This window comes from Pectinophora gossypiella, chromosome 28 (assembly GCF_024362695.1).
Source record: "Pectinophora gossypiella chromosome 28, ilPecGoss1.1, whole genome shotgun sequence".
In the NCBI taxonomy this organism is placed as follows: domain Eukaryota; kingdom Metazoa; phylum Arthropoda; class Insecta; order Lepidoptera; family Gelechiidae; genus Pectinophora; species Pectinophora gossypiella.
The window spans coordinates 3,944,559-3,970,975 of record NC_065431.1 but is presented as its reverse complement, the minus strand read 5'-3'; the positions used below and the strand labels follow the sequence as shown (position 1 = coordinate 3,970,975).

Below are 26,417 nucleotides of genomic sequence, written 5' to 3'. Positions count from 1 at the left end.
TGAGTTTTAAAACTAGTAGAATTATAATAAAAACACAACTTAGAAATTTTGTATTTTTTATTGAATATCTTTTCTATAATTATAATCAATATCACAAACATTATAGTAGGCAGGTATTCAAGTAAAAAAGCCGATACTTCTAAAAAATTACATTTGTAAAAAAAATTGCGATCTATACACTCATACTTAGGTACTTTTATCGATCTTTTTAATACATTACACTCTTTGTCAAAGTAACAATGAAAATAGTAACTGATATTCGTCACAGTTATTTTATCTGAATTTCGAATAAAGAACAGGAAGTCGGATGTTGCTTTTGAATTTGGAACACCATTGTAATCTGTTAGTCACAGCTGGCAGTTTAGAAAGTATAAAAATCACTATTTTTAACGGTAAAATTTGACTGGTATAAAATTAGAATTTGGTTTTTTGAGACCAATATCTCCCACTCATTATCTAAAACGAACGCTGATTTCATATTTTCAACCAGTTCATATCTCAGTTTTTTACATTTTCTTTTTCTTTTACTAGCATTAGTCGTCTCATCACTGTGAACTGGCATTTAACACTTTCTTTTTAAAATTTAAACATAGAACTTAGAAACGTCAGCGTCCAGTGGGAGTAATCGTTTTAATTTTTACTTTTTAATTTAAGCCTTGGCGTCTTTCTTTTCTTCCTCTTTCTTCTCTTCTTCTGGGGGTGGAGTGGGGAGTTCGGGGTACTCCAGCTTGGCTCCCTCTTCGCAGGTGAAGATCGGACAGCAGCCGGGGAACGGCGCAGTCTTATTGGTCTTCTCTGTAACAACATAATTTTGGACTTTAACTTTTCCTATTAGTAAAGGGGATAAGTACAATTCAATTTTTTACTTGACAATTGAACTATTGCAATATCAATAGTCTTCTTTAATAATGGTAGTCTCAATGCTAATATGAAAATAAATTCACATAGATCTAAAGCTCATGTTCATCATGTCATGATAATAATAATTTAGAGGTAACTACTAGGCGGTCAAAAAAACGAGGCAAGGAGATGGTAACATGGGCGGAAGATGGTGGAGCCTATGGGTAGCTCCGATGAATATTGGAGGGACTTGAATCCTTTTACATGACACTTGCAGAATTGTGATCACACAAAAGCCATTTATCCAGAATTGTACATATTGAAAATAGAAAAAGAATATACCAAGCAGCATAGTCATTCCATAACGAGGAGGAGAAGGAAACTTCGAAAGCGTTTCTATTAGGAGAATAACACGGTTTTACGTTTGGTGTACCAGGCGATCATAAGTTAGTAAGAGGCAATATTATAATGCCGGAGCAGCGCCATCTACCGCTGAGTAGCAAGAACGAACGATCGAGCTCTCCAGTGTTACTATTTTAATTTCCACAAAATTGATTTTCAAAATGGCAACACAGCCTCTTATGTCTTAGTTCGTGGTGCTCCTACTAATTTCTGATCGCCTGGTACTCTCACCGACCAAATCTCCCCACATTCAGTGTCAGGGAAGATGATTTCAGGCAAGTAACCTTAGTGAATAATTCGGAATTTACTTCGTGAGACTCGTGAGCGTACCAGGACAACATAAAGTAGTAAGAGGCAATATTTGTAATATCAGAGCAACGCCATCTACCGTAGAGTAGCAAGAGCAAACGATCGAGCTCTCCAGTGTTACCATTTTAATTTCACATTGAGAGTTCAAAAGAATTGATTTTTTTAATGGCAACATAGCGTCTTAAATATAAAATTTTTGACCTTCTACCAATTACTGATCGCCTGGTACTCTTACTAAGCGAATTTCCCTACAATCGAGTGTCAATGAAAGTTGTTAGTTAAACCTTGCCGACTCCGACGTAGAGGGAATAATTTAAAGTTTACTTCGTCAGTGTACCAGGAGCACATAAATTAGTGGCAATATTTCTACGTGTCGGAGCAACGCCATCTACCGTAGGGTAGCAAAACAACGATCAAGCTCAAATTATTTAGAAAGAGGCGCTTGAGCGGATTGGATTTTCCAAATGGCAACATAGCACCCTGAATGTCAGTTTTTCTCTAGTGTTACTATTTTTAAATTAAATTGACAGAATAGGTTTGAAGGACAGTTTTTCTCCGGTGTTACCATTTTAAAATTAATTTGACACTAGGGTTGAATGATTTTTTTTCTCCTGTGTTGCTATTTTAAAATAATTTTACAGAATAGGTTTCAATGACAGTTCTTCTCTTATGTTACTGTTTTACAATAAATTTGTCAGTTTTTGTAAATGGTAACACAGTCGCGATCTAAATGTCAGTTTTTCTCCGGGTTTTCGATGAACGAAATGTGTTTTGTAATCTAAAAATAATGCTTTCTGTACAGAATTGATATTTCAAAATGGCAACACACAGTTCTGGATGTCAGTTCTTCTCCATAGTTTCTATTTTAGAAATACCCTCTTTTTCAAATGACAGTTTTTAAATTCAAATTGAAGTTTTTAATTTCTATTTTCGGGTTTCTATAAAGTTTATGAAAATCAAGGAGCGGGCAGGGAGCGAAATTAGATGAGTCGATAGACAGACGCAGTGGAAAAATGTGTTATTAATGAAAAGCGCAACTTATTGTAATATTTATTTTAATTGATCAAGAATACAAAGGTTTTACAAAACATTGTTTATTGACGCCTGTAATTGTGAAAAATATTTGGTTATACTGCGTTCATGAGCGTCAGAATGGCCGGTCACTCGGTATATTTAAAGTCGAAATGGTGCTAGATTCGTATAGTAACGGAAATATTACTGCCCTCAAACTTATAACATGCACAGTCTCTTAGGTGAAAGAAAGAAAGTATTTATTATTAAAGAACGCCACAGTAACAATAAAAAAACTGTAGGGAAAAAAATTAAACTTACACGTTACATATTAAGTAACAGTAAAGTAAAAAGAACAGAAAAATAATAATTTATGGTGGTGGAAAAGATATCGACGAATATTAGTTAAGAAGAAATATTAGTACTCAATGTTACGTATAGATGGCATAATGATGATTACAGATCGAAAAAATCGCATGGATAGGATGACTATTAAATGTTATTTAATTTATAAAATACGCTAGAAACAAATGTCTGGTGATAGGCAAGCAGCACTGACAAAGAAGCTATGATTGAGCACCGTTTCAACTTTAAATACAGTGAGTTGTTGTTTAAATTCGCCTTAAATATAAGGCAGGCAAAGATCTGAGGACCATCATCGAAATTCACGATCAAAATAGGCCTAAGCCTTGTCTTCAGTTTTTCATTCCAATTTAGGCCAGTGCCTTTTCAGTTTTCAGTCTCTTTCATTTAATATTAAGACAGGGAGCAGTCAATGACAGTTACATAATTGGCTACTTGACAATTTTCGGATAAGTATATTAAAAATACCTCTTAAAATATTTTATTTTCTCGAAAAAAAATTATACAATAGAAAAAATATCATTTTTCTTCAATTCGGTATTTAAAATTTCGCGCTAAAGTGCGATTTTTCCCATAGACAAAGTGTAAATAAACAAAGTGTATCTGCCTATTTTCGCTTCGTGCCAGGAAGCCGCTTCATAACTCGAAAGTTTATGCGGACTTTTGAGTTAATTCGTTTGGGGTTCGGAGTAGGAGTCTACTCCGAGGGTGGGGGCTTAGGTTTCATCATCATCACCTTTCATCATTTCATTAATCATCAAGAAAAAAAAATACGTAAGACATGGCTGTATGGGCATAGTTCCCTTTGCCTTACCCTTCAGGGAAAACAAAAAAAAAAAGAAGCTCAATCATGACCGCCCGTGTTTCGAATCTTTATTATTTTTACACAGATAAAAATAGCATTTTTATTTTTTTTAAATAATATATTGAAAAATGATCTTTTTAAAATCTATTGGATAATTATCGTTAGATAATAAACTATAAACATATTTTATATTTTATTGTTACAATTGTCAGGTAGACAATTATACAAGCGCTCTTTAAGGGATTAGTCGTAAAAAAAACACCTCCACCAACCCTCAGTGGAGCAGTGTAGTGGAGTCTACACTCCTATTGATTGAGGGGAGACCTATACCAGTCAGTGGAACATGGAAGACAATTTTCCGAAGACTACCGGAATTCTATACTTACTCAGTAAAAGTACCAGGGGAGTTAAAATGGCCACATGGAAGCAATTCATCTAAGAAAGCAATATTGCTATTTAACATTTGTTTGCATTGCGCACTTAATTAGGTACTTACTTTTATATGCGCAAATGTCAAATTGCAACATTGCTTTCTTAGATGAATTGCTTTGATGTGGGCATTTTAGCGCCCAGGCCATCATAGACCACTGGGGGTCATACGTACCGGTATCCAGCTTGCATTTGGGGTTGGCCAGAGGGAGAGGTCCGCAGTCCTCGACCAGCTCGAGTAGACGAGGAGGAGTGTCTTCGCTGACGACGCAAGTGCTACGGCCACAGAACGGGGCCAGGTCCCAGGTGTTACCAGGCTCTACTGTCGCGCAGCGGGTCGACGCGAAACACATGCCCGGGAAGTCTGGAAAGAAGAGAAGAGGTTTTAGTTTATGATGTCTTGGTTAGTGTCTTACAATACAATACAAATACACTTTATTGCACCAAAATAAAAAAGAAATAATAACAAAAAGACTCTTAACTAAGTACGCGGCAAATGGCGGCTTATTTATTTATTTATTTATTTATTATGGTACATCAACAGCAGTACATACACAAACACACAATATAAAATACACATAGGAAAAGTTCCGGTATGCCTGCCAATTATAGACGCACACAACACTGAATAATAAAAAGTAGAAACTAAAGTTAGCTTAAAAAGAACAATAATTGAAAATAAAATTTAAAAAAGAAAAAACATAAATCGTCTAATACAAAACAACGTTTAAATGGTATGAAAAAAAAAACAAACGAAAACTAAAACTATTGCAGAAGCGGCTTTATCGCTTAAAGCGATTTCTTTCAGACAACCGTAAGGTGAGGAAAAATGTATAAATTGAAAGATTGCGGGTACAAACTATAATAAGTACAACTTACCAATAAATATATGCAAATTAATATATAACATAATACATACAAATACATAATATAATATACCTATATACCTCCCCTACCTCCTGTGTCTTTCTCTAGCCATAGAGGCGGTCAATCGTCTTGCGACAACAAACACTTCAGAACCCCGATGTCCCGGCCGGAGTGAGTGAGACTAAAGACAAAAGATTCGCCAAAGGCTTTGAAGGACTATGAATCTAGACCATGGTCGCTCAGACAAAAGCTAGAATGTTGGAGACTGGGTTCTCGAGGTGTTGTAACTTGCTTGAATAGATATGGCAAATTGGCCTAGGTATTGTTTTACAACGCAGACCGAGGAGCTCGGTGGCGCAGCGGTAAACGCGCTCGGTCTGCGATTGTTGAAGTTAAGCAACTTTCGCAAAGGCCGGTCATAGGATGGGTGACCACAAAAAAAAAGTTTTCATCTTGAGCTCCTCCGTGCTTCGGAAGGCACGTTAAGCCATTGGTCCCGGCTGCATTAGCAGTCGTCAATAACCATCAATCCGCATTGGGCCCGCGTGGTGGTTTAAGGCCCGATCTCCCTATCCATCCATAGGGTAGGCCCGTGCCCCAACAGTGGGGACTTTAATGGGCTGGTGATGATGATAGACAGTACCAGTCACTTTTAAACTCTATTCCTTTGCAATGAGCCTTGTAATGGTTACATTCCACGAATGTGAATATTTCGTAATTGTTAGTGTTAGGTAACGCAAACGTGTGCGTTACAGTTTTATTAATGATGTGCTAGTGACTTGGGTAACTAAGTTAATTTGAATTCGAGGTTTTGCTATATAAAATAAGGAATAATACTGCGTATAGAAAGGCGACTCTCCGCTCCCCACCAGCGGCTGTGCTTGGTTTACCTCACCCCCTCGGTCTTACTTTAGTCTTCAATCGTATGGGCGTCACACGTCATACAGGCATAGGGATGCGCGATCCACATCGTCGATCCGATCCGCGGATTGTATCGCATGCCGTCGATCCGATATCAAGAAAATCGATCCGGATCGGATGCAAATAAGCAAGACACAATTACTTTTAAATATTTATTTTCCGCCTTCGGGTAAACTGACTCCACACACTAGATTTTATAGGGGGCACCATTTTTTGACCAAACAATTTTACAAAACAAAACGTCCGTACATCTAAGATACTCGGAGACAATAGCAATTAGAAACAAATCAAACCACACATTTTACTCGTATGTTTACTTACAAAGTTAAATTATAATAAAATGTAATAGGATGCTCATATATCTATACCTACCCGCACGCAAAAGACGCCGCTAAGTTTGGAACGTAACGTAAACAGAAGATCGAGTTCTATCCTAACAAAATCGTAAGCAATTAATGTAGGTAATACGCTTTTCATTTTATACGATCCAAGCGATCCGATCTTTAAAGTTTTGTATCGATCCGCCTAAAAATCGCATGGTCTCGATCCGATCCAAAAATCGGCAGATCGAATGGCTTTCGATCCGATTTTCTAAAAGATCGGATCGGATCGGCGCATCCCTATACAGGCAGATGCGCGTGTACGATAACGTCAATATGTAAGTAGTTTCTGTGTAAAACGGGGTGTTTTGTATGAAGTACCGGGGTTCAAACCGGCACTCTCCGTTTGAGAAACAAGCCTGTGAACCACAGAGCCACAGTGACTTCCGTATAGAGCAACAATGCATAATTATGTATTTGCATAGACTTTTACTCATTGGTTGAGTTGTTAGAAAGTCGACTGTCCATTTAAGAGTCGAGAGTTTGATAATGTTTACTATTGTAAAGTTTCTCTGCAAATCATTTATATATGTTTATGATGACAAGATTCCCATTGACATTCATAATTTACCTTTGAACAGTTTTAAGACAATTTAATCAAATAAAATATTTGTAAAAAAGTTCAATATAAGGTAAGTGATTATTTAGAAGATATGAATGCATGGGATTAACTGTTTGGGAACTGATATTAGGCACCCAAATTACTAAATTGTATAACAATATTTTGTATATTTTTTAAAGAACGTCTAGGGCCCTGTGCCAAGGATTTTCTTGCAGCTTCTTTTCCCCGGCTATACAGGTTGTGAAAAGCTGCAGTAGTTTTAGACGGATGAGACGTTCGTTATGTAAAAAAATACGATTCAAAGTGTAGCTATGTTACCTACTGAATAAAGATATTTTTTAATTTGAATTTGTATGTAGAGATACAATTATGACTATTATTTATAGATTAACGACTTCAATTCCGTAATTCCTGCTTACCCCGCTAGGAAATATGCGTGAGTCTATGTATGTAGAGTGGTGGAGTTAAAAATAAAATTACTCGTAATATTTAAAGTTATCTTTTTGTAATATTTAACTTTTTTTTATTTTTCTCAAAACAAAAATTATCCAGAGCATGTTCTCGCTTATCTAACCGCCGCCATCTTCCTTCCCCTCCCTCCCTTTCCCTCTCACACCCCAGGATACGTTCATAAATTTCACCTCATACACATCATGTTCATAATAATCTTTCATTCTCACAGTATGTAAAAAATAAAGCATACTTGACTAAAATTAGGGACAGTTTATACAATTCTCAAAACTCCTACGCTATCCTGTGTTAACCATCGTACTACCAGTTAGTTAATTTTGTAGCTCTGAGTCAGTTAAATTAACTAGAGTTACGAAATAACTAAGTGTGTCAAGATTACTATTTCCGTAATGTGTACTATAAGGAACTTTAGCGTCTTCCTTTTTTTATGACTTATTTTACTAATCGCAAATGTCATTACCTACTTAGCCAGACAAATGGGGAGCGCTGAAGGCTCTGACGCGGTACAAAACTTAAGTCATATTTATTACGTTGTAATAACGGAACAAGCCACAGGGACTGTAACCTGAAACCTTACAGAGGGCAGCAGTAACTGTCAGTACTATTCAGAGGCGGAGGATAGGAGTACAGTACGGCTTTGAAATAGACTGCTCTGGGCGCCATCCCACTCGCGTCAGACAGAGTACTGCGGGGCAGAAGGCAAGAGGGACCACTGCTCTATTTATCCCTAAAAAAGTATCACGGAGAATGCTGCACCGACAGAGCGTGGCTCTTAAATTAGTAAAAAAGTAAATATTATTTATTTACCAAATAAAATTAACACAAGTTAATAGCCGGCCCTGCACTAGGGTTTCCCCTGTATCGCAGTAGTCCTATGATAAAACATTTTTTGCATAAGGATTAAGAACACAAAGCCCGGTGGAGGTTCAGGTCCAATTAAAAAAAAATAGGAGCACACTTATGTTTTTTTTTAAATCTTTATTTAAAGAGCTTAGTCACTACTGACTATGTCGCTCTGTATGATTCATTTTTTTAAAGAGATCAACGGGCTTAGCAGCGGTAGCGCGCGACTCTTTCTCGCCTCGACATACGTCACCCGTCACTCTCTCACAGTACTGCACAGAAAGAGACAGACGATCTCTGTCGCGGCGAGAAAGAGTCGCGTGGTTACGGTGCTAGGCCCGCAGGAATTAAATTAGTGAGTGAGTTATTCATAATTCTTTGTTCTATACCAAAACCCAGTCTCGACCGTCCTACTTACTGACTGGATCCAGACAGTCTACTTTCACTGTATTTCAAGTGTTATTCCGTAATACTATTTGCATGTTTATCCAACACTGGGTAAGCGGACCCTGTGAATACGAGATGATACAACACTAGCTTCCCGCCCGCAACTTTGTCCGCTCTTCCATGCCCATTTCATCCCCTTAGGGGCTGATTTCCCAAACAAACTCTATGCTATATCCTTCATAACATAACATAACAAATACTTTATTGCACAAACAGGAAAAAAAAAACAAAATACAAAACAAAAGAGAAATAGAATTAGTACAATAGGCGGCCTTATTGCTAAGTAGCAATCTCTTCCAGGCAACCTTTAAGTATAGGAGATATTGATATTTTTTCCCCATGTCTTAAACTGTCTCCGTACCAAATTTCATCTAAATCGATTCAGTTGTTTAAGCGTAAAAAGGTAACAGATAGATAGACGTACTTAGTAAGTAGAATTTCGTGGTATTTGCTTACCCCAACGGGAAATAGGCGTGATATTCATGTAGCGTGCTCGGGAAGGAAAGGAACTGAATGCATTCTAATAGTATAACATCACGCCTGTATCCCCGACAGGGTAGGCAGCATTACATCCACTCCTCGCCAGCTATGTTTAAATCCCATGTAATAGGGTGCGAGCCTATTCCTGGAAAGCATGTTCCAAATATGAATTCAAGCTCTCAAATTCCGTGATTTAGAACCCGGGTTTCGAACCTGTGACCTAAGGATAGAATTTTGAACTAAGTAGCCTTAATCTAGTAAATATCAAGTCAATGCGTGTTTTTGTTGCCTAAGCCATACTCCATCGAAGTAGAAAGGTGCTAAAACGGATCGCGGTTGTTTTAGCTCGTTTCGTTTCCTTTCACTTTCAAGACGATTACTCGTGCGCACAGATTAAATAATAATGATTTAACACTATGTAAGTAAGTACCTGCAAAGTCGGAAAAGTTTTTGTTATTTTTGTTACGTTTTTACTAGAATTTTTATTCTGTTATACAGGGTGTTAGTGACATCGTAACGAAAACTTTGAGGGTGATTCAGACCATGATTCTTAGTTGATATCAAGTGGATTTTTCCGTCGCAAAAGTATGGAACGGAAAATAATTAAAAAAACACTTAAATTTTCATGAATTTTGCGACAGGAAATTCCACTTGAATCATGGTCTGAATCATCCCCCTCAGTATTCGTTACGGTGTCACTAATACCCGTACCTACTTGTATGGCTACCGTATGTACTTGTACGGGGTGTAAGTGACATCGTAACGAATACTGAGGGGAATAACTCAACTATTCTGAGTTAATATCAAGTGGAATTTTTCATCGCAAAAGTAAAGAAATGAAAATATTAATTAAAAAAACTAAAAACAGAATGAATTTTGCGACGGAAATTCCACTTGATATTAACTCAGAATCATGGTCTGAATCATCCCCCTGAGTATTCGTTACGATGTCAAATAGGTTAGTTGACTGGTATGATAATGAACGATGCCTAAATGATAACAGGCACACCAGCCTAGTAATAGGACATTTATATTCCACTTAACTAAATGCCTAACCAAGATGACTAAATCAATCTGAAAAGTTGGACAAGGCTAACTGCCTGGATAAGCTAAGCTACACTTAAATTCCAAGGTGTTACACCTAACATCAGTCTTTATAAAGTTGCCTTATTTATAGTGAAAACCATGGCCTTAAGACCTTTTTGTTTTTTGACGTGACTTATTGTAGATTTGCCGCAGATGGCATTAACTATCCGGACAAATGGGGAGCGCTGAAGGCTCTCACCCGGTACAACGCTTAAGACAACAGGCCTGAGGGTGCCCAGTTGGGCGCGAACCTCGGCTCAGGGAGTCGTCTGAGAGGGAAAATATTTGAACGAATTAATCGACCCTACTGGCTCGATAGCGATAAGCGCTGATTGAGGGAAATCGTCGACCACGCCGGCGGAGTCGGTATCGGGGTCGTGAAGTGTTAGGTGTCGCGAGCTGATTGGCTGCCTCTATGGCTAGAGTAATCGGGTTCATAAGAAGACCAGGTATGCTCAATCCTATGACAAGCCGCCATTGCTAACCCAGTGATGACGTAAGTGTTACCATTCAATTGGTATCTCCAACATTCCAAGGACGTAAATTTTATTATTGAAAATAAGTGAATTACTGACTACTGTATCTATGTAATTACTATCATTTGTCATACAAAAAATAATTAAAACTGTACGTAAATCTTTCACTAAAAGTACAAAATTTCCTTGCAAAGTAAATTAAAAACATTGGACGTGGGTAATTTATTTTTTACGAAATGGCAACACTGGGTCGGATGACTTCAGCTTGCTAACTTACCAACCCTATCAACCCTGGTGTCAGGGTTACTATTGAGCCACCATAAACCCCTGACATGGCTCATGTAACTACTTCTCACTTATATCAATAGGTAAGTAGTGACCGGTACCAATGGCTTAACGTGCCTTCCGCACGGATCATCTTTCTTTCGGACAATCAGGTGATCAGCCTGTAATGTCCTATAACCAAACTAGGGATCTCAAAGTGATTTTCGTGGTGTGCCCTCATCGGGATTTGAACTCGGGACCTCCGGATCGTGAGCCCAACGCTCAAACCACTGGACCACGGAGGCCGTCCGTGCAAATATGATTTTAATAAAAACAAATTTCCGCCCAAGTCTAAAGCAATTTCGGACCACGACCTCCTTGTCTACGTGACAGTCAAAATATCAGACATGAGTAAGGTTTTTCTAAGTAAAGAAAAAAATGGGGCTATAACCGTTTCCTGGTGGCCTTATAAGAAGGACAAAATGACATTAAGTTGTGAGTCACAAAGTAAGTGAATGGTAGTACAGCGATAGCCTTGCAAGTGCAGAATGAACTAGAAGATTTTTTTTATAAGTAATATTAATAAACAGGGTGTTAGTGACATCGTAACAGCAGTAACTGACAGAATTCAGAGGCGGAGGACAGAAGTTCCACGGCTTTGAAATAGACTACTCTGGGCGCCATCCCATTCGCGTCAGACAGACACTGCGGGGTGGAAGGCAAGAGGGAAACCACTGCCGTATTTTTCCCTAAAAAGTAGCATGGATAATGCTACACCGACAAGAGCGTGGCTCTTAAATTAGTGATGAGTGACATCGTAACGAAAACGTTTACGGCCCTGTGCCGAGGTTTTTCTTGCAGCTACTTATCTCCGGTTAAATAAATTGTGAGAAGCTTTTTCAAGTAGTTTTCGACGCATGAGGCATTCGTTACTTGTGTGAAGATTGACGATTCAAATGATCTAAAAAGCAAATTTGACATTTGCGCATATAACAGTAAGTGCGGAATGTAAAGTTAATGTCAGATAGCAATATTGCTTTTTTAGATGAATTGCTTCGGCCTTTTCAACTCTCCTGTTACTGTTACCACCTACTGAATAAAGATATTTTGAATTTGAATTGAATTTACGAAACAAGTCTTTTTCGAATACTAGCACAGTATCTTGATTTCCAAGAAATGTAAAATCCATCAAAAAATCCTTGGAAGGCGGGTTGTTGTAAATTTAATGATGACCATAAATGCGTTGGGTTGCAAAAAGCAGGTTTTTGACGACAACCGAAATTGGTACGATGTCTTTTTGTACTGTGGTAACATGACATAAGCCAACGACCCCTTAAAACATTTTATATAAAAACAGGAAACTGACGATACGAAATCGTAACTTTCATTTTTCCTGTTTATTCATTTTGATAATTTAGGCCGGGAGGTGAAATGCGGAAATCATTGACGCGGAAAAACTACTTAGTTGTTGTTTGTTCAATGTAAATAAAATAATTCTTTACTATAAAAAAGAAATATATATTATAATTGGGTATTGAATTATGTCGTCTTATTTACTAATATTAAAAAAAATCGATAGTCATTTTGCGCCTGTTACATTTTCGCGCCTATAATGTTAGACCAATTTGAATGAAAGTTGGCACTTCGATCGAAAGTCGACAACTTACTTAAATAGAAGGACTTAGAGTAGGTATTTGCCAACATTAACAAATTTTCTTCTCTCATGTGGCTTGGGAGATCAATGATCGATATTATCAACCTTAGTCCTAGTCCACCTAAGGCCCCTGATGCTTAAATAACAACTAAGATAAGTAAATAGTAGCCAGGATCGACTGCTTAACATGTCCTCTGAAGCACAGAATCATTTTATTTTTTCAGATAATCAGGTGTCAGCCTGCTTGGCAGGGGCAGTCTCTTTTTTTTGACGTGACTTATTGTAAATTTGACACAAATGGCATTAACTACTTGGCCGTACAAATGGGGAGCGCTGAGGACTCTCACACGGTAAGGGTTTTTTTGTTAGACGTGTCCCCACCGGGATTCGAACGCGGGACTTCAGGTTCGTGATTCCAACGCACAACCACTGGACCACAGAGGCCTTTGTTACTTACTAACGAAGTGGCCTCACGCACAAAGTCACCGTCAATAAAAACAAACATAGTCCAGGAAAGGAAGCCCAATTAACGCGCAGTGCCGCCGATTGCAGTAGACTAACGGGCAGAATTGCAACACATCCGCATGGGTTGCCAATGTTGAAATAACCAGTGTTGCAAGCTATTATTTGACGTGGTACAATGGAGACGGAGGCTTCAATGTTTAATTATGTGTATAATATAGGGAATAATTTTATTATTGTGGGTTTGTTCATACAGATGTAATAGTTTTATTTAAATGATAGGTTGTATGGTTGTTGATGATAGGTTAGGCGTAAAATAGCTCCACCAACCCGCAGTGGAGCAGTGTGGTGGAGTTCTCCATACCCTCTCCGGTTGATTGAGAGGAGGCCTGCGCCCGGCAGTGGAACTGTTAATGTGATAGGTTGATCTGATACCCTGTCACCACACTTTTAAACTTTTTCTCTCTTGTGGGTTGATATCAATGACCAACTTCATCAACCCTGGTGTCAGGGTTACTATTCAGCCACCAAAGGCCCCTGACATGGCTCATGTCGACTGCATACTTGTACCAGTAACTAGGACCAACGGCTTCATGTGCCTTCCAAAGCACGGATCATCTTTTTTTCGGACAATCGGGTGAGCAGTCTGCAATGTCCTAACCATCAGGGATCACAAAGTATTTTTTGTGATATGTCTCCACCGGGAATCTAACCCGGAACCTCAGCATCGTGAGCCCGACGCTCAACAACTTGACCATTGAGGTTCTCGTTTAACTCTACGATAAGTTTAATGGGACAAGAAAATTGAAACCAATTCGATTATCACTTTTACTTAGGCCCTTGTGACCATAAGGTTCATCATATCCAGCTTACGACATTGTATCAACAGTGGTTGCAAGTTGTCTTTGATTACTTGCGGTTCTGCCCACCCCATTAGGGATTAAGCGCGTGAGTTTATGTATGTATGTGTATTAGCTTAGTAACAGACGTCTCACGGAAACCGCAGGGGTCATTAATGGCAAGTTACTCAATATAACCGGAACATTTTAGGTACCCATTAATTCATACTGAATTAATTATGATGAGTCAATTTTGTCCTGTTTCTAATGTGGCACGTGTTCAATTCAATTCAATAATTTTATTTCAGACCATGTGTCCATAGTTGTTAGTAACAGTATAAACTTATATATTATGTTAGTGGCAAAAACAAATCAAATCAAACAAATCAAATGTTACTTTGTTAAAAGGCATTAATATTGCATCTGAGGAGATTGAGCGGGGCGAAAGGCAAGAGAGAAAACACCGCCCTATTTTACCATAAAAAAGTAGAGTGGAGAATGCTACACCGACAAGAGCTCATAAACATATAATAGACTACTCTGGGCGCCATCCCACTCACGTGAGACAGAGTACTGCGGGGCGGAAGGCAAGAGGGAAACCACTGCCCTATTTTTCCCTAAAAAAGTAGTATGGAAATGCTGTACCGACAAGAGCGTGGCTCTTAAATTGATGATGATGATGAGGGACAATAATATAATATAGGTATGTCCGTTGCGATAAGAAGTAGAAAGATATTATACTTTATAGAGTAACTGTGTTGAGACCTATAGGTGGAGATTTGTAATTAGCTCCATACCCTCTCCGGTTGATTGAGAGGAGGCATGTGCCCAGCAGTGGGACGTATATAGGCTATTTATGTTATGTTAATAGATATTAGTGATTTTATTTACTGTACTATTCAGCTGTTAATCTTTCTAAAAGTAAATAAATATATACCTAGTCAAATGCAATGAAAAAAATAATGAATGGATGAATGTGGAAAGCAGTGGATGAGACTTGCACAGGACCGGGAAGGATGGCTGAAAGAGAGGAGGCCTATACCCAGCAGTGGGTGGATACAGGCTGAGTAGATACGTAGATAGTCAAATAATGATCAAGATTCATATAACGCAATAGCTTTTAAAGTTACACTGGAAAGGAAACAATAAAAAATCACTGCTTCAAATTATTCAGTTTATGAATTCAGCCACTAACGATTACGCATAACTCGCTTCCGAATCAGATTTCTCTTGTTAATAAAATTACCACATATTTTCATGAAATTAAACCATATTCCGCACATGTTGATATTCAGTGAATTTGAATTATGATTTAGGAAGTAGCGCTTTTTTGCACGACTGCGTGATAATAATTACAAGCGAAGGAAATAATTGATTACTTACTTACTATTGAGAATAAACTCAATAATAAGATGTATCAATTTTAGTAGGTACTAAGGGGCTAGAAGCAATTCATCTATTTGACAAAACCACTAAGTATGCGTTTTTTTGTTAAAAACTACATTCTGATCTGATTTTCTTAAACATAACCTCGATTTCCTTCAAATAATTTCAATCGAGGTAATAATTGAAACCAAAAAGTTTACTTGGATTAAAATAGCTTGTTTAATGCGAGTTTTTGTTAACAAATCTCACAAAAGAATGTGATTATTCAAAAAGTCTCTTTCGTGGTTTTCACTATCATATAATATTGATAATATGATAACATTTGCTTCGATCCTGACACACTTCTCTTGCTTCCTTCACATTCATACACGCACGCTGGTTCAGAGTAGATCGTACTAAACCTTTCTAAGGACATCTCCAATTTGACTGGAATTCCATAGTCTCTGCTTACCCGGTGAGAGTTTATGTATGTATATGACACCATGCACTTAATAACATCATAAAACAATCACTGTGTTAACAGTTTCCTCTATTACTCATGCTTCCGCAAAAAAGAGTCATTGTCTTTTGCACTGCACCAACTTTTGACTGCCATAATACTTTTATTACATTGATAGCAATCACCACGGTCCATTTAACTTAAAAATGAACGTAATAAGTATAAGAAAGTGAAATGTGAAAGTGTAATAATGACTAATACTTTATTACTGTGCAATTTGTTAAAATTTCAGGGTTTAAGTCTGTGAAAAAGCAATGTTAGATGAGCTATTGGAATGGTTATTGTCCAATTTGATACTGAATTAACATTTTTAGAGAGGAAGTTAAGTAAATATTGAGAGTTATTGACGACAGAAGGGGCAAGATGATTGGACACCTAATAAGACACGATGAATTTATTCATCATCATCATCATCCAAGCCGTGTCAGGCGACGGCGACTCCTAAATGTCTATCCCAGGTCGATGTTATGATAGGCTCTAATGTGGCTAGCAAAACCGAACTTCGATTTGAAGGTTCGGCCACATGAATTTATTAAAAACATCATAAAAGGGAAGCTGCAAGGAAAGAGAGGAAGGGGAAGACTAAGAAGAGCTTGGAACAGATTAAAGAGAAGGTGAACGTCGCTTCTTATTAAGGAAGTGAAAGAATTGGCCTTTGATAGACAAGAATGGAGAATGCAACACGGATAAGAGCGTGGCTCTTTAAATAATGATGACAGATAGACACGAATTTGTTTAAGAAGTTATTGTTACGTTTTACCGAGGTGGGTGTTTAAAAGAAAGGTTAGGTCAAGAGTAAGTACTTTAAACCGGGAGCAATGTTTTGATTTTTCTGAGATTTTGAAAGGGAAACACGAATGTTGTGTGTCAGAGTCAGGATCGTAAGTGGAATTCCGTTGTTTCCGGCAACCTCTTTTATTGACGTGACTTATTGTAGATTTGCAGCAGATGGCATTAACTACTTGGCCGGACAAATGGGGAGCGCTGAAGGCTCTCACCCGGTACAACGTTTAAGACAACAGGCCTGAGGGTGCCCAGTTGGGCGCGAACCTCGGCAAAGGGCGTCGTCTGAGAGGAAACATATTTGAAAGGATTAATCGACCCTAGTGGGTCGATAGCGATAAGCGCCGATTGAGGGAAATCGTCGACCACGCCGGCGGGGTCGGTATCGGGGTCCTGAAGTTTTTGTCGCGAGCTGATTGGCCGCCTCTATGGCTAGAGTAATCGGGTCGTCGGGATCGTATATTACGTCCTTCGGACGCCGATAGAATTCCGACAACCAAATCGAGAAAATATGCATGAATTTTTTTATGCATTTATCATATCGTTTCTCACAACAATCGATTCGAAACTTCCATTCCATTACATACAATCCAATTATTATGAGACCCAGTTTTACTTTTACATAAACATCTTTTAATTACTGAACACAGAATATTATATTGCATGGATATTATATAACAATCATAAAATCAATAGACATGATGAATCTATACACAAATTAGAGTGAGAATAGGGTATTTGACCGGGTCAAAGGTAAATTGTAAAATGCCAATTTAGAAATAGAAGCCAGTCTAAGATTATCAAAAATCAATCTCATTTTACTTTTCGACTCATTTTCGAATTATATTTACGAATTAAGTAACAATGAATACGACGTTTGACCGCTTTTATTGCTGACGTCACAGGACAGCATTTCAATACAAACTTCATAGAAAAACCGGACTAACCCGTTTTTGTCGATAAAGTCGATAATATTAACAAACATGTCCTTTTATGTAAAAAAAAGTAAAAGTAAACAGCAAAATTAGCATATTTTAGCTGTTCGCAACCATAAATAGGTATGGCGTGTGAAGATTTTATCACATATAGGAAAAAGTGATAATTAAATTCTATCTTAAAACAATAATCTTTCAAAAAGTGTTTGCTATACCTATAATACTTCCTACGTACGTTATTTAGATTAAGTATAACGATATATCCAATGATTATGCATATTTGCTATTTTACTTTCACTTATATTATTTCATCACTAACTTAAGAGCGACGCTCTTAATAATAATAAATAATAAAAAGGTTTTGGTAATCCACCTCACAACCCACACGATAGAGAGAGAGGATAAAAAAATATATTTACGTAAAACCTACGACACACATATACATTTACAACATTAACATACAGGGTGTTAGTGACATCGTAACGAAAACTTTGAGGGATGATTCAGGCCATAATTCTGAGTTGATATCAAGTGGAATTTTCCAGCGCAAAAGTATGGAACGGAAAATAATTTAAATAAGCTCTAAAATTTTCATGACTTCTCCGACAGGAAATTTCACTTGATATCGACTCAGAATCATGGTCTGAATCATCCCCTTCAGTAATCGTTACAGTGTCACTAACACCCATACCTACTTGTATGGCTACTGTAAGTACTTGTATGGGGTGTAAGTGATATCGTAACGAATACTGAGAGGGATGATTCAGCTGATTATTCTGAGTTAATATCAAGTGGAATTTTCCATCGCAAAAGTATAGAATTGAAAATAATTTAAAAAAACTAAAAAAATAACATGAATTTTGCGACGGAAAATTCTACTTGATATTAACTCAGAATCATGGTCTGAATCATCCCTCTGAGTATTCGTTACGATGTCACTAACATCCTGTATACAAACATTAACATTTAGTTGGAAAACATAAAGGTATATGGGTGCCGCAGCTCACCAAAAAAGGCCATGCCAGCTCTTGTTGATGTAGCATTCATCAGTATCAGCATAAAAATGAGCATAGCAGTCATTTTTTACACAACGAACGTCTCATCCGCCTAAAACTACTGCAGCTTCTCATAACCTGTATTCTCACAGACGAGGGAAAAAAGCTGCAATCTATGTTTTGTGACCCATTGTTTGACCATTAATGTTTCATTTCCACAATAATCACTCGGAAATAATAATAAAATTACAAATAAGTAGGAAGAAAACGGGGGGGAGTAGGGGGGAAGGTTTAATACGATCTACTCTGAACCGGTGCGCGTGTATGAAGCGATTGATGAATGTGGAGGAAGCAAGAGAAGTGTGTCACTATCGAAACAAATGGAATTCTATAGTCTCTGCTTACCCCGGTGGGAAATAGGCGTGAGTTTATGTATGTATGTAGGGAGAAAAAATATTTTGTTACCTCCGGGACTATCGCAGAAATAAATTTCTTTCCAAGTCAAAATAGGTCAAGGTTAACTTACTACATTTTTATTTTTACTCACTTAAATTTACGTCTATTTTACCTCCGGGGTGAGCAGAGACCATAGAGATCCACATGGGCACCTTTACGCCGGGTGAGGCGTGAGGGGCTGTTTTTTATTTATTTTTGTATATTAATACTTATGACTTTAGTAGTAGAGTTGTATTTGTTTTATTATGTTATATTTGCTTCTTCCCTGACATACATACATACATAAACTCACGCCCGTAATCCCAAATGGGGTGGGCAGAGCCACAAGTAATCAAAGACAACTTGCAGCCACTGTTGATACGAGGTCCTAAGATGGATATGATGAACCTTATGGTGATAAGGGATCAGCCTATCGCCCATAACATTAGTCCATCATGGTAGAGGACGCAATCCCTCTGTCGGTTTTTACGACATGCCCGGGAAGACAAGCAGCTGAACGTGTTCTATGTTTTTTATTTGCTCCCAGAACAGCATAGAAGCAACCCCTTCCTGACATACTTCGTTATTTATTTGTGTTTCAATAAGTTAATTAACTTATGTAGTTAGTTAGGTATGTATGTACATAAATTCACGCCTATTGTAAGCAGAGACTATGGGATTCCATTTGCTTCGATCCTGACACATTCTCTTGCTTCCTCCACATTCATCAATCGCTTCATACACGCACGCCGGTTCAGAGTATATCGTACTGAACATTTTCTAATGACATCTTCAATTTGGTCAATGTACGTCCTTCTAAGTCTTCCTCTGCCAGCCCTACCATCAACCTTCGCTTTAAACACCGCTTTCGTAATCCTATTACGCGATTATCCTTCATCCGCTCTACGTGTCCAAACAAACAACGTTCCCTTCTTAATACATACATACATACATACATAAACTCACGCCCGTAATCCCAAATGGGGTGGGCAGAGCCACAAGTAATCAAAGACAACCCCCCCCCCCTCCCCTCCCCTTCCCTCCCCTTCCCTTCTTAATCTTAGTCACTATATCGTCTTTTCTTACCCCAGAAAAGAATTCCATTCTATTTCCCTCCGGGAATTGAACCCAGATCCTCCGGATCATGACACCACTCAAACAGAAGACCACGCCGGTATGTAGCTAAGATAAAACGATAATTTCAAATAACTATTTACTTCTATGCTGTTCTGGGAGCAAATAAAAAACATAGAACATGTTCAGCTGCTTCTCTTCCCGGGCATGTCGTAAAAACCGACAGAGGGATTGTGTCCTCTAACATGATGGACTAATGTTATGGGCGATAGGCTGATCCCTTATCACCATAAGGGTCATCATATCCATCTTTGAACTTCATATCAACAGTGGCTGCAAGTTGTCTTTGATTACTTGTGGCTCTGCCCACCCCATTAGGGATTACGGGCGTGAGTTTATGTATGTATGTATGTATATCGTCTTTTACAGCACATCTGTCTGTTATCACACTGTTTCTTACTCTATCACTCAATTCAAGACCGAGCTACGCAACAACCACATTTCTACGGTATAAATCCTTCTAATAAATAAGATAATTAAATATGCACCTGATTCGAATTATTAGAGCAGTTTTATAGAACAGTTATTTATACGTTATTGACAAATGCGTTTGGAATAAACCTCACGTTTCACAATACGAAGCGACGTACAGAATTGAAAGTTTTCGAATGTTCTCGAACTCGCTTAATACAGTCGGCGCTGTATTAAGCGGGTTGCTTAACGGATTGTGATGCAGTCTACCGCAATCAAATGTATAAACTCGCTCGTCATCAATACAATACAATGATACAAATACACTTTATTGCAACAAATTAAAAATAAATAATTACAAAAAGACTTGCGGCACGCTGGGTGGTGACTACTTAGTTAAGAGTCTGTAGCAGAGTACAAACTCTTAACTAAGTACTCCTCAAGTAAGGGTAAGTAAGGGTGGTATTAATAAACGAATCTCAGCTGAGACTGCCCTCAAGATCATGCTCAAGTCTCTGTCTTTATATGAGAACTGTCACAATGACATGATCTTGAGGGCAATCTCGAAGCTGAGATTAGTTTATTAATACCACCCTAAGTACTAGTCCTCGTTAGGGTGGCCAGAATTCTGTAGAAATACACGTCGCTAGAAGATTACTTTTTGTCGCGACTTTTTGTGCCTTGAATGCTTTTTACTACTTGGCCGGACAAATGGGGTTCGCTGACTCTCTTGGTTTTGGTGTCCGAAGTTGAATAGATAAATTCACGCCTATTTCAAACTAGGGTAAGCAGACTATGGAATTCCATTTGCTTCGATCCTGACACATTTCTCTTGCTTCATACACGCAGGACGGTTCAGATTAGATCTTTTGTTTTGACGTTACTCATTGTAGATTTAGCACAGAAGGCTACTTGGTCAGACAAAAGAATAATAACCCCAATGAGTAATGCGCAACAATGCACTGTGAATTGAAAGTTCCTTGTTCTAGAATATTCGATAGACTAAACGATAATGAAGCTTATGTAAGCTTTAGTCATCCTATTGAAAGCGTATAGCGATAAACAAGCACTTTATCTGTTCTTCTATCGTGTGGATTGTGAGGTGGATTACCAACCTCAGCAACCCTGGTGTTGTTAGTTCGGAAGGCACGTTAAACCGTTGGTCCCGGTTACTACTTACTGATGTAAGTATGTAGTCGTTACATGAGCCATGTCAGGGGCCTTTGGCGGCTCAATAATAATCCTGACACCAGGGTTGATGAGGTTGGTATTCCACCTCACAACCCACACGATAAGAAAAAGAACAAGCACACCCCTGACACTTCATACAAACAACCTCGTTTTTCACAAACACTACACATTGACGTTATCGTACATGCGCGTCTATGTGTGTGACGTCTGACGCCATACGATTCAAGTCTAAACTATGTTCGAGGGGGTGAGGTAAACCTAGCTCAGACGCTGGTGGGGAGCGGAGAGTTTCCGTGCTATACTTAATATTACCTATTCCTTATTCTATGATATTAGGCAATTTATGTTTTATTTCATTTTGACTTATTATGACTTGGAAAGAAAATACCTATTTCCGCGAGAGTCTAATTTTTTTTTTGCCATCCGGCCGGGTTTACTACATAGTAAACCATTTAAAAAAAGGAAAGAGAAAGATTAGCAATTCGCTAATCGCTATTGCGCTTGCGATGATAATGCACCTAAGATTAATGTGGGTTGATCTACCTTGCCTAACTGGTTATACTAAGTCACGAATAAATCTAGATCTATAGATCAGTAACTGGTTCATGGTATAATAAAGCTTTAGTATCAGACGCTTTTGTGATTAAGCTAGAAAGATTAATTGAACACGATTTAAGATATATTTGTGACTAGATCTAAATTGACTTGGTGGAGATTCCGTCCGAAATACCACATTGGTATCATAATGAAATTTAAGTGAATTACTGTCTAATGTATCTAATTACTCGGAGCGGGAGCTCGGTGGCGCAGCGGTAACGCGCTCGGTCTGCGATTGTTGAAGTTAAGCAACTTTCGCAAAGGCCGGTCATAGGATGGGTGACCACAAAAAAAAAGTTCTCATCTCGAGCTCCTCCGTGCTTCGGAAGGCACGTTAAGCCGTCGGTCCCGGCTGCATTAGCAGTCGTTAATAACCACCAATCCGCACTGGGCCCGCGTGGTGGTTTAAGGCCCGATCTCCCTATCCATCCATAGGGAAGGCCCGTGGAAGACTTGGAATTTTCGTGTTTATTCTACCTTGTCTATTGCGAAGTTTTGTCAACAAAAATCACACATCTGAATGTTATTTTTTTTTGAGTTTTTCTCTATAAAGCCATGATTTTTATTTATGTATAGTCATCATCATCATCATCTGTAATTGAAGAGCTACGCTCGATGTAGCATTCTCCATGCAATATGCGTGTATAGTAATGTAAGGTAAATGACATTCAAGACTGCAAGACTCCAGTAACGATCGTTTGTTACATAATACTTATAATAGATCATTGATCGTTAGTGTACGTTGCGTGTGCGATGATTTATTTGAAGCAGACGTGCTCCTTGAAAAAAATCTACAATAAAGTAGTTTAAATACTGGTTAGATTGAGTGTTTCTTTGTTTTTATTATTGATAGGAAAAGTGAAATTCAATTAAAGTAGCATCATAGCATAGCTTCACGCCTATATCCCCTAAGGGTTAGGCAGAGGGGTACAGTAGTAAACATTATATATGCTACAGCCCATGTATGTATGTTTCAGTCCCATATAATAGGGCACGAAAATAATTATTGTTTCTGTTAAAAAAAACTTGATCACGGAAGTCGACAGACTGCTTAACGTGCCCTCCGAAGCACGGATCACCTTACTTAGCAAGGAGATATATATTTTTTTTTGTTACCTACTTTTTTATTTATTTATTTATGGATCACTTACAGCTACGCACATTATAACATTTAGTTAGAACATAATTCAACAAAGTAAAACTGTACTTATGTGTAAGCCTATTACAAGTGAACACAACATTCATCTTAAAAAGAAAACAACATCTAGTCTGTTGAGACTAACTTCTCAGCAGCTAAAATCTCACTATTAATAACACTAATATATCATATTATTGCACACACTTTCGATACACAAAAGAATTGCCTACCTACCAACGTAATACTATTGTTCTTTGTATTTGATTACTTGTGACACTGCTTACCCCGTTAGGGATTACAGGCGTGAATTTATATATGTATAAATATTATAGAGATTGGATACCTATACTGGTTAGTATACACGTAATAGGAAACTTGATTTTAATCTCATGTATTTAGTGCTCGAGTTTGCATAATGACGAGTTTTCGTGGAATATTTTGTATTTGACATAATTTACTTTTATTCATTAATTTACGTAATATTTTAATTAATCACTAATAGATTATTAATTTAGGTAGAAATTGGTGCCGATTCGTACAGGTAAACTTAAATTTATTTTAGCTAAGATTACTGTCTAAATAGCCGGTCATTGGATGAGTGACCACAAAAAAAAAAGTATTCATCTCGAGCTCCTCCGTGCTTCGGAAGGCACGTTAAGCCGTTGGTCCAGGCTGCGTTAGCAGTCGTTAATAACCATCAATCCGCACTGGGCCCGCGTGGTGGTTTAAGGCCCGATCTCCCTATCCATCCTTAGGGAAGGCCCGTGCCCCAGCAGTGGGGACGTTTATGGGCTGATGATGATGATTCTAGTCAAAAACTAGATTTTTATTCTGGCGGCATATTTTGGTTGACGTATAATCATAAATTGGGTCGTGTACTAAGGTCCAAAATTAATTATGAAATTCTGATTACTTAATAAAGACAGATCTAAAAGTAACGAAAAACACTTTCTTTTTTCTATTTAACTTATTTATAAATTTTAATCAAGAAAACCTAATAATTATTCCGACTTTTTATCACGTTTTTCCATCACGTCACAGTGTGCTTTTTTATACATTCCATAGTAATTTTATGTTTTGACGTTTAGCAAAAAGTAACTGATTTGACTAGAAACTAGCATATATATAGAATGAAGTGCCTAATTTATTCAATTTAGGTTTAGGCGACAAAAAGCTATAGTAAAAACTAGTCTAACTTTTACAAATTCGAATAAAATCTCTTTTCACAAGTTACCGAGGTTGTTTAAAGGATGTCTGTTTTAAAGATAATTTCGACTTTTGTTGCATTTTTGTTCATTGTTATGTTCGAATAATAAATATTATCAAAAATTAAAATTCGAGAATAAAGAATAAGTAACGTGCTAATAAACTAATTTAGTCATATAAATATTTAAAGAAAAATAATAGAATAGTTAGTGATTCGGATTTTTAAATGTGCTAATACTTCTTAAGGAATATATTTTTTTTAATATTTATAATATATTTTTTATCTAAACATTTTTCGCAATTGTTTAACCGCCATCTTATATTTTAATTATTTAACTCTGAACACTAGTCTACTTTGTAAAATTGGGTTTTTTATGGTACACACATCATAATAATATGATTTCCAACTATCGAACGTTCACTTTTTTAAATTATTCATGCACAGCTTTCTTTACTTTTTTCTAACATAAGGGTAAATTACATGCTCACATGTTTTCGTTTTCTTCTACCCTACTTAATATTATTTAAAAACACTGACCTCTTAACACATCAGCGGGGATCAGCCTCCTGAAGGTTTTGGGCCTTTCTTCCTCCTTCTCCTCGGCGGCAAACGCCAGAGCAAAGACGGCAACGACAACCAGGTACTTCATCCTTACACCGAATTAAAAAAAAAGAAAAAAACAAATCGGCAGTTTCGCGCGCTTTCCGTCCCCGCGTCTAGTCTGTGACACGACTGAGTTCGGAATTCAATTTTCGCGCGGTTTTATTCGACTCGCGAGGCGGGGAGCGAGTGTGCAAGTTGGTTCACAGTGGGGCCAGTGTCGCTAGGTTGAGGAGGTTTTGGATAAACTAGTCGATTTGTTTAACAGTTTTTTTTTTAAATAAATGGCTTTTTTATTTAGGTTAAGCAAGAGAAGCAGGTTGTCTGAAAGAAATAGTTACCTTTAAAAACCTTTTTACTTAATATTTGTTTTATGAAGTACCTATGATTTTTGAGTTTTATATGTTGCTTTTGAGCAAAAAAGTACTAAGTACTTTTAGAGCAGTCAAACAAAAATAAAATTAAGTTTGGTTCAAGACTAACTAAACCAGTGTATATATATACCTACAGTCAGCTTCGTAGTAGAATTGCCTGGTTTCTCCCTATCCCTGTAGGAAATGGGCGTAAATTCATAATGTATATATTAAAACAGCTGCCAATTAAGAAAAAAACGCTTTATAACTATAATTTCTTTAAGGCAAGACAGAATCGGCACCTTCTAGGTAAGTCGACACTGTCTTAACCACTTTAAAAGGAAGAATGTTCTCAAAAGCCTGCAGTATAAATCACATAATGAAATATGCCTAACACAAATTTAAATTTTAAAATATTTTAATGCAGTAGGTAACATAGTATATTTTGATTCGTAATTTTTTACATAACGACCGTCTCATCCGCTTAAAACTATTGCAGCTTCTCAGAAACTGTATAGCCCGGGAAAAGAAGCTGCATGAAAAACCTCGGCAAAAGGCCCTAGATGTAAATAACATAAAATATTGTTATACAATTTCGTAATTTGGCTGTCTAATATCAGTTTCCAGACCGTTAATCCTATGCGTTCATATCATAATATCTAATATAATCAATAATCATTAATCTTATAACAATGAATCACGCTTACTGATAAATAAATTTAAAATTATTAGCAATTTCAACTTCTACGCTAGCAACACTGAGCGGGGTATTATTTTAGTACATGTGTTGTGTTGTCTCAGGGTTGTTTGCGAAATCTTTACAATTTAGTTTTATATTCTTT

General features: G+C 37.5%; 1 protein-coding gene across 1 annotated transcript; it reads right to left on the bottom strand.

Annotated features, from left to right (window-relative positions):
• Positions 1-39: 39 nt before the first annotated feature.
• On the bottom strand, positions 40-25,370 carry LOC126379279 (uncharacterized). The gene is made up of 3 exons (XM_050027987.1): positions 25,160-25,370; positions 4,335-4,523; positions 40-795 (listed from the first exon to the last, which is right to left on the bottom strand). The coding sequence occupies exons 1-3, from the start codon at positions 25,269-25,271 to the stop codon at positions 650-652; spliced, it is 447 nt and encodes a 148-aa protein (XP_049883944.1). The 5' UTR covers positions 25,272-25,370; the 3' UTR covers positions 40-649.
• Between the last annotated feature and the right edge of the window lie 1,047 nt (positions 25,371-26,417).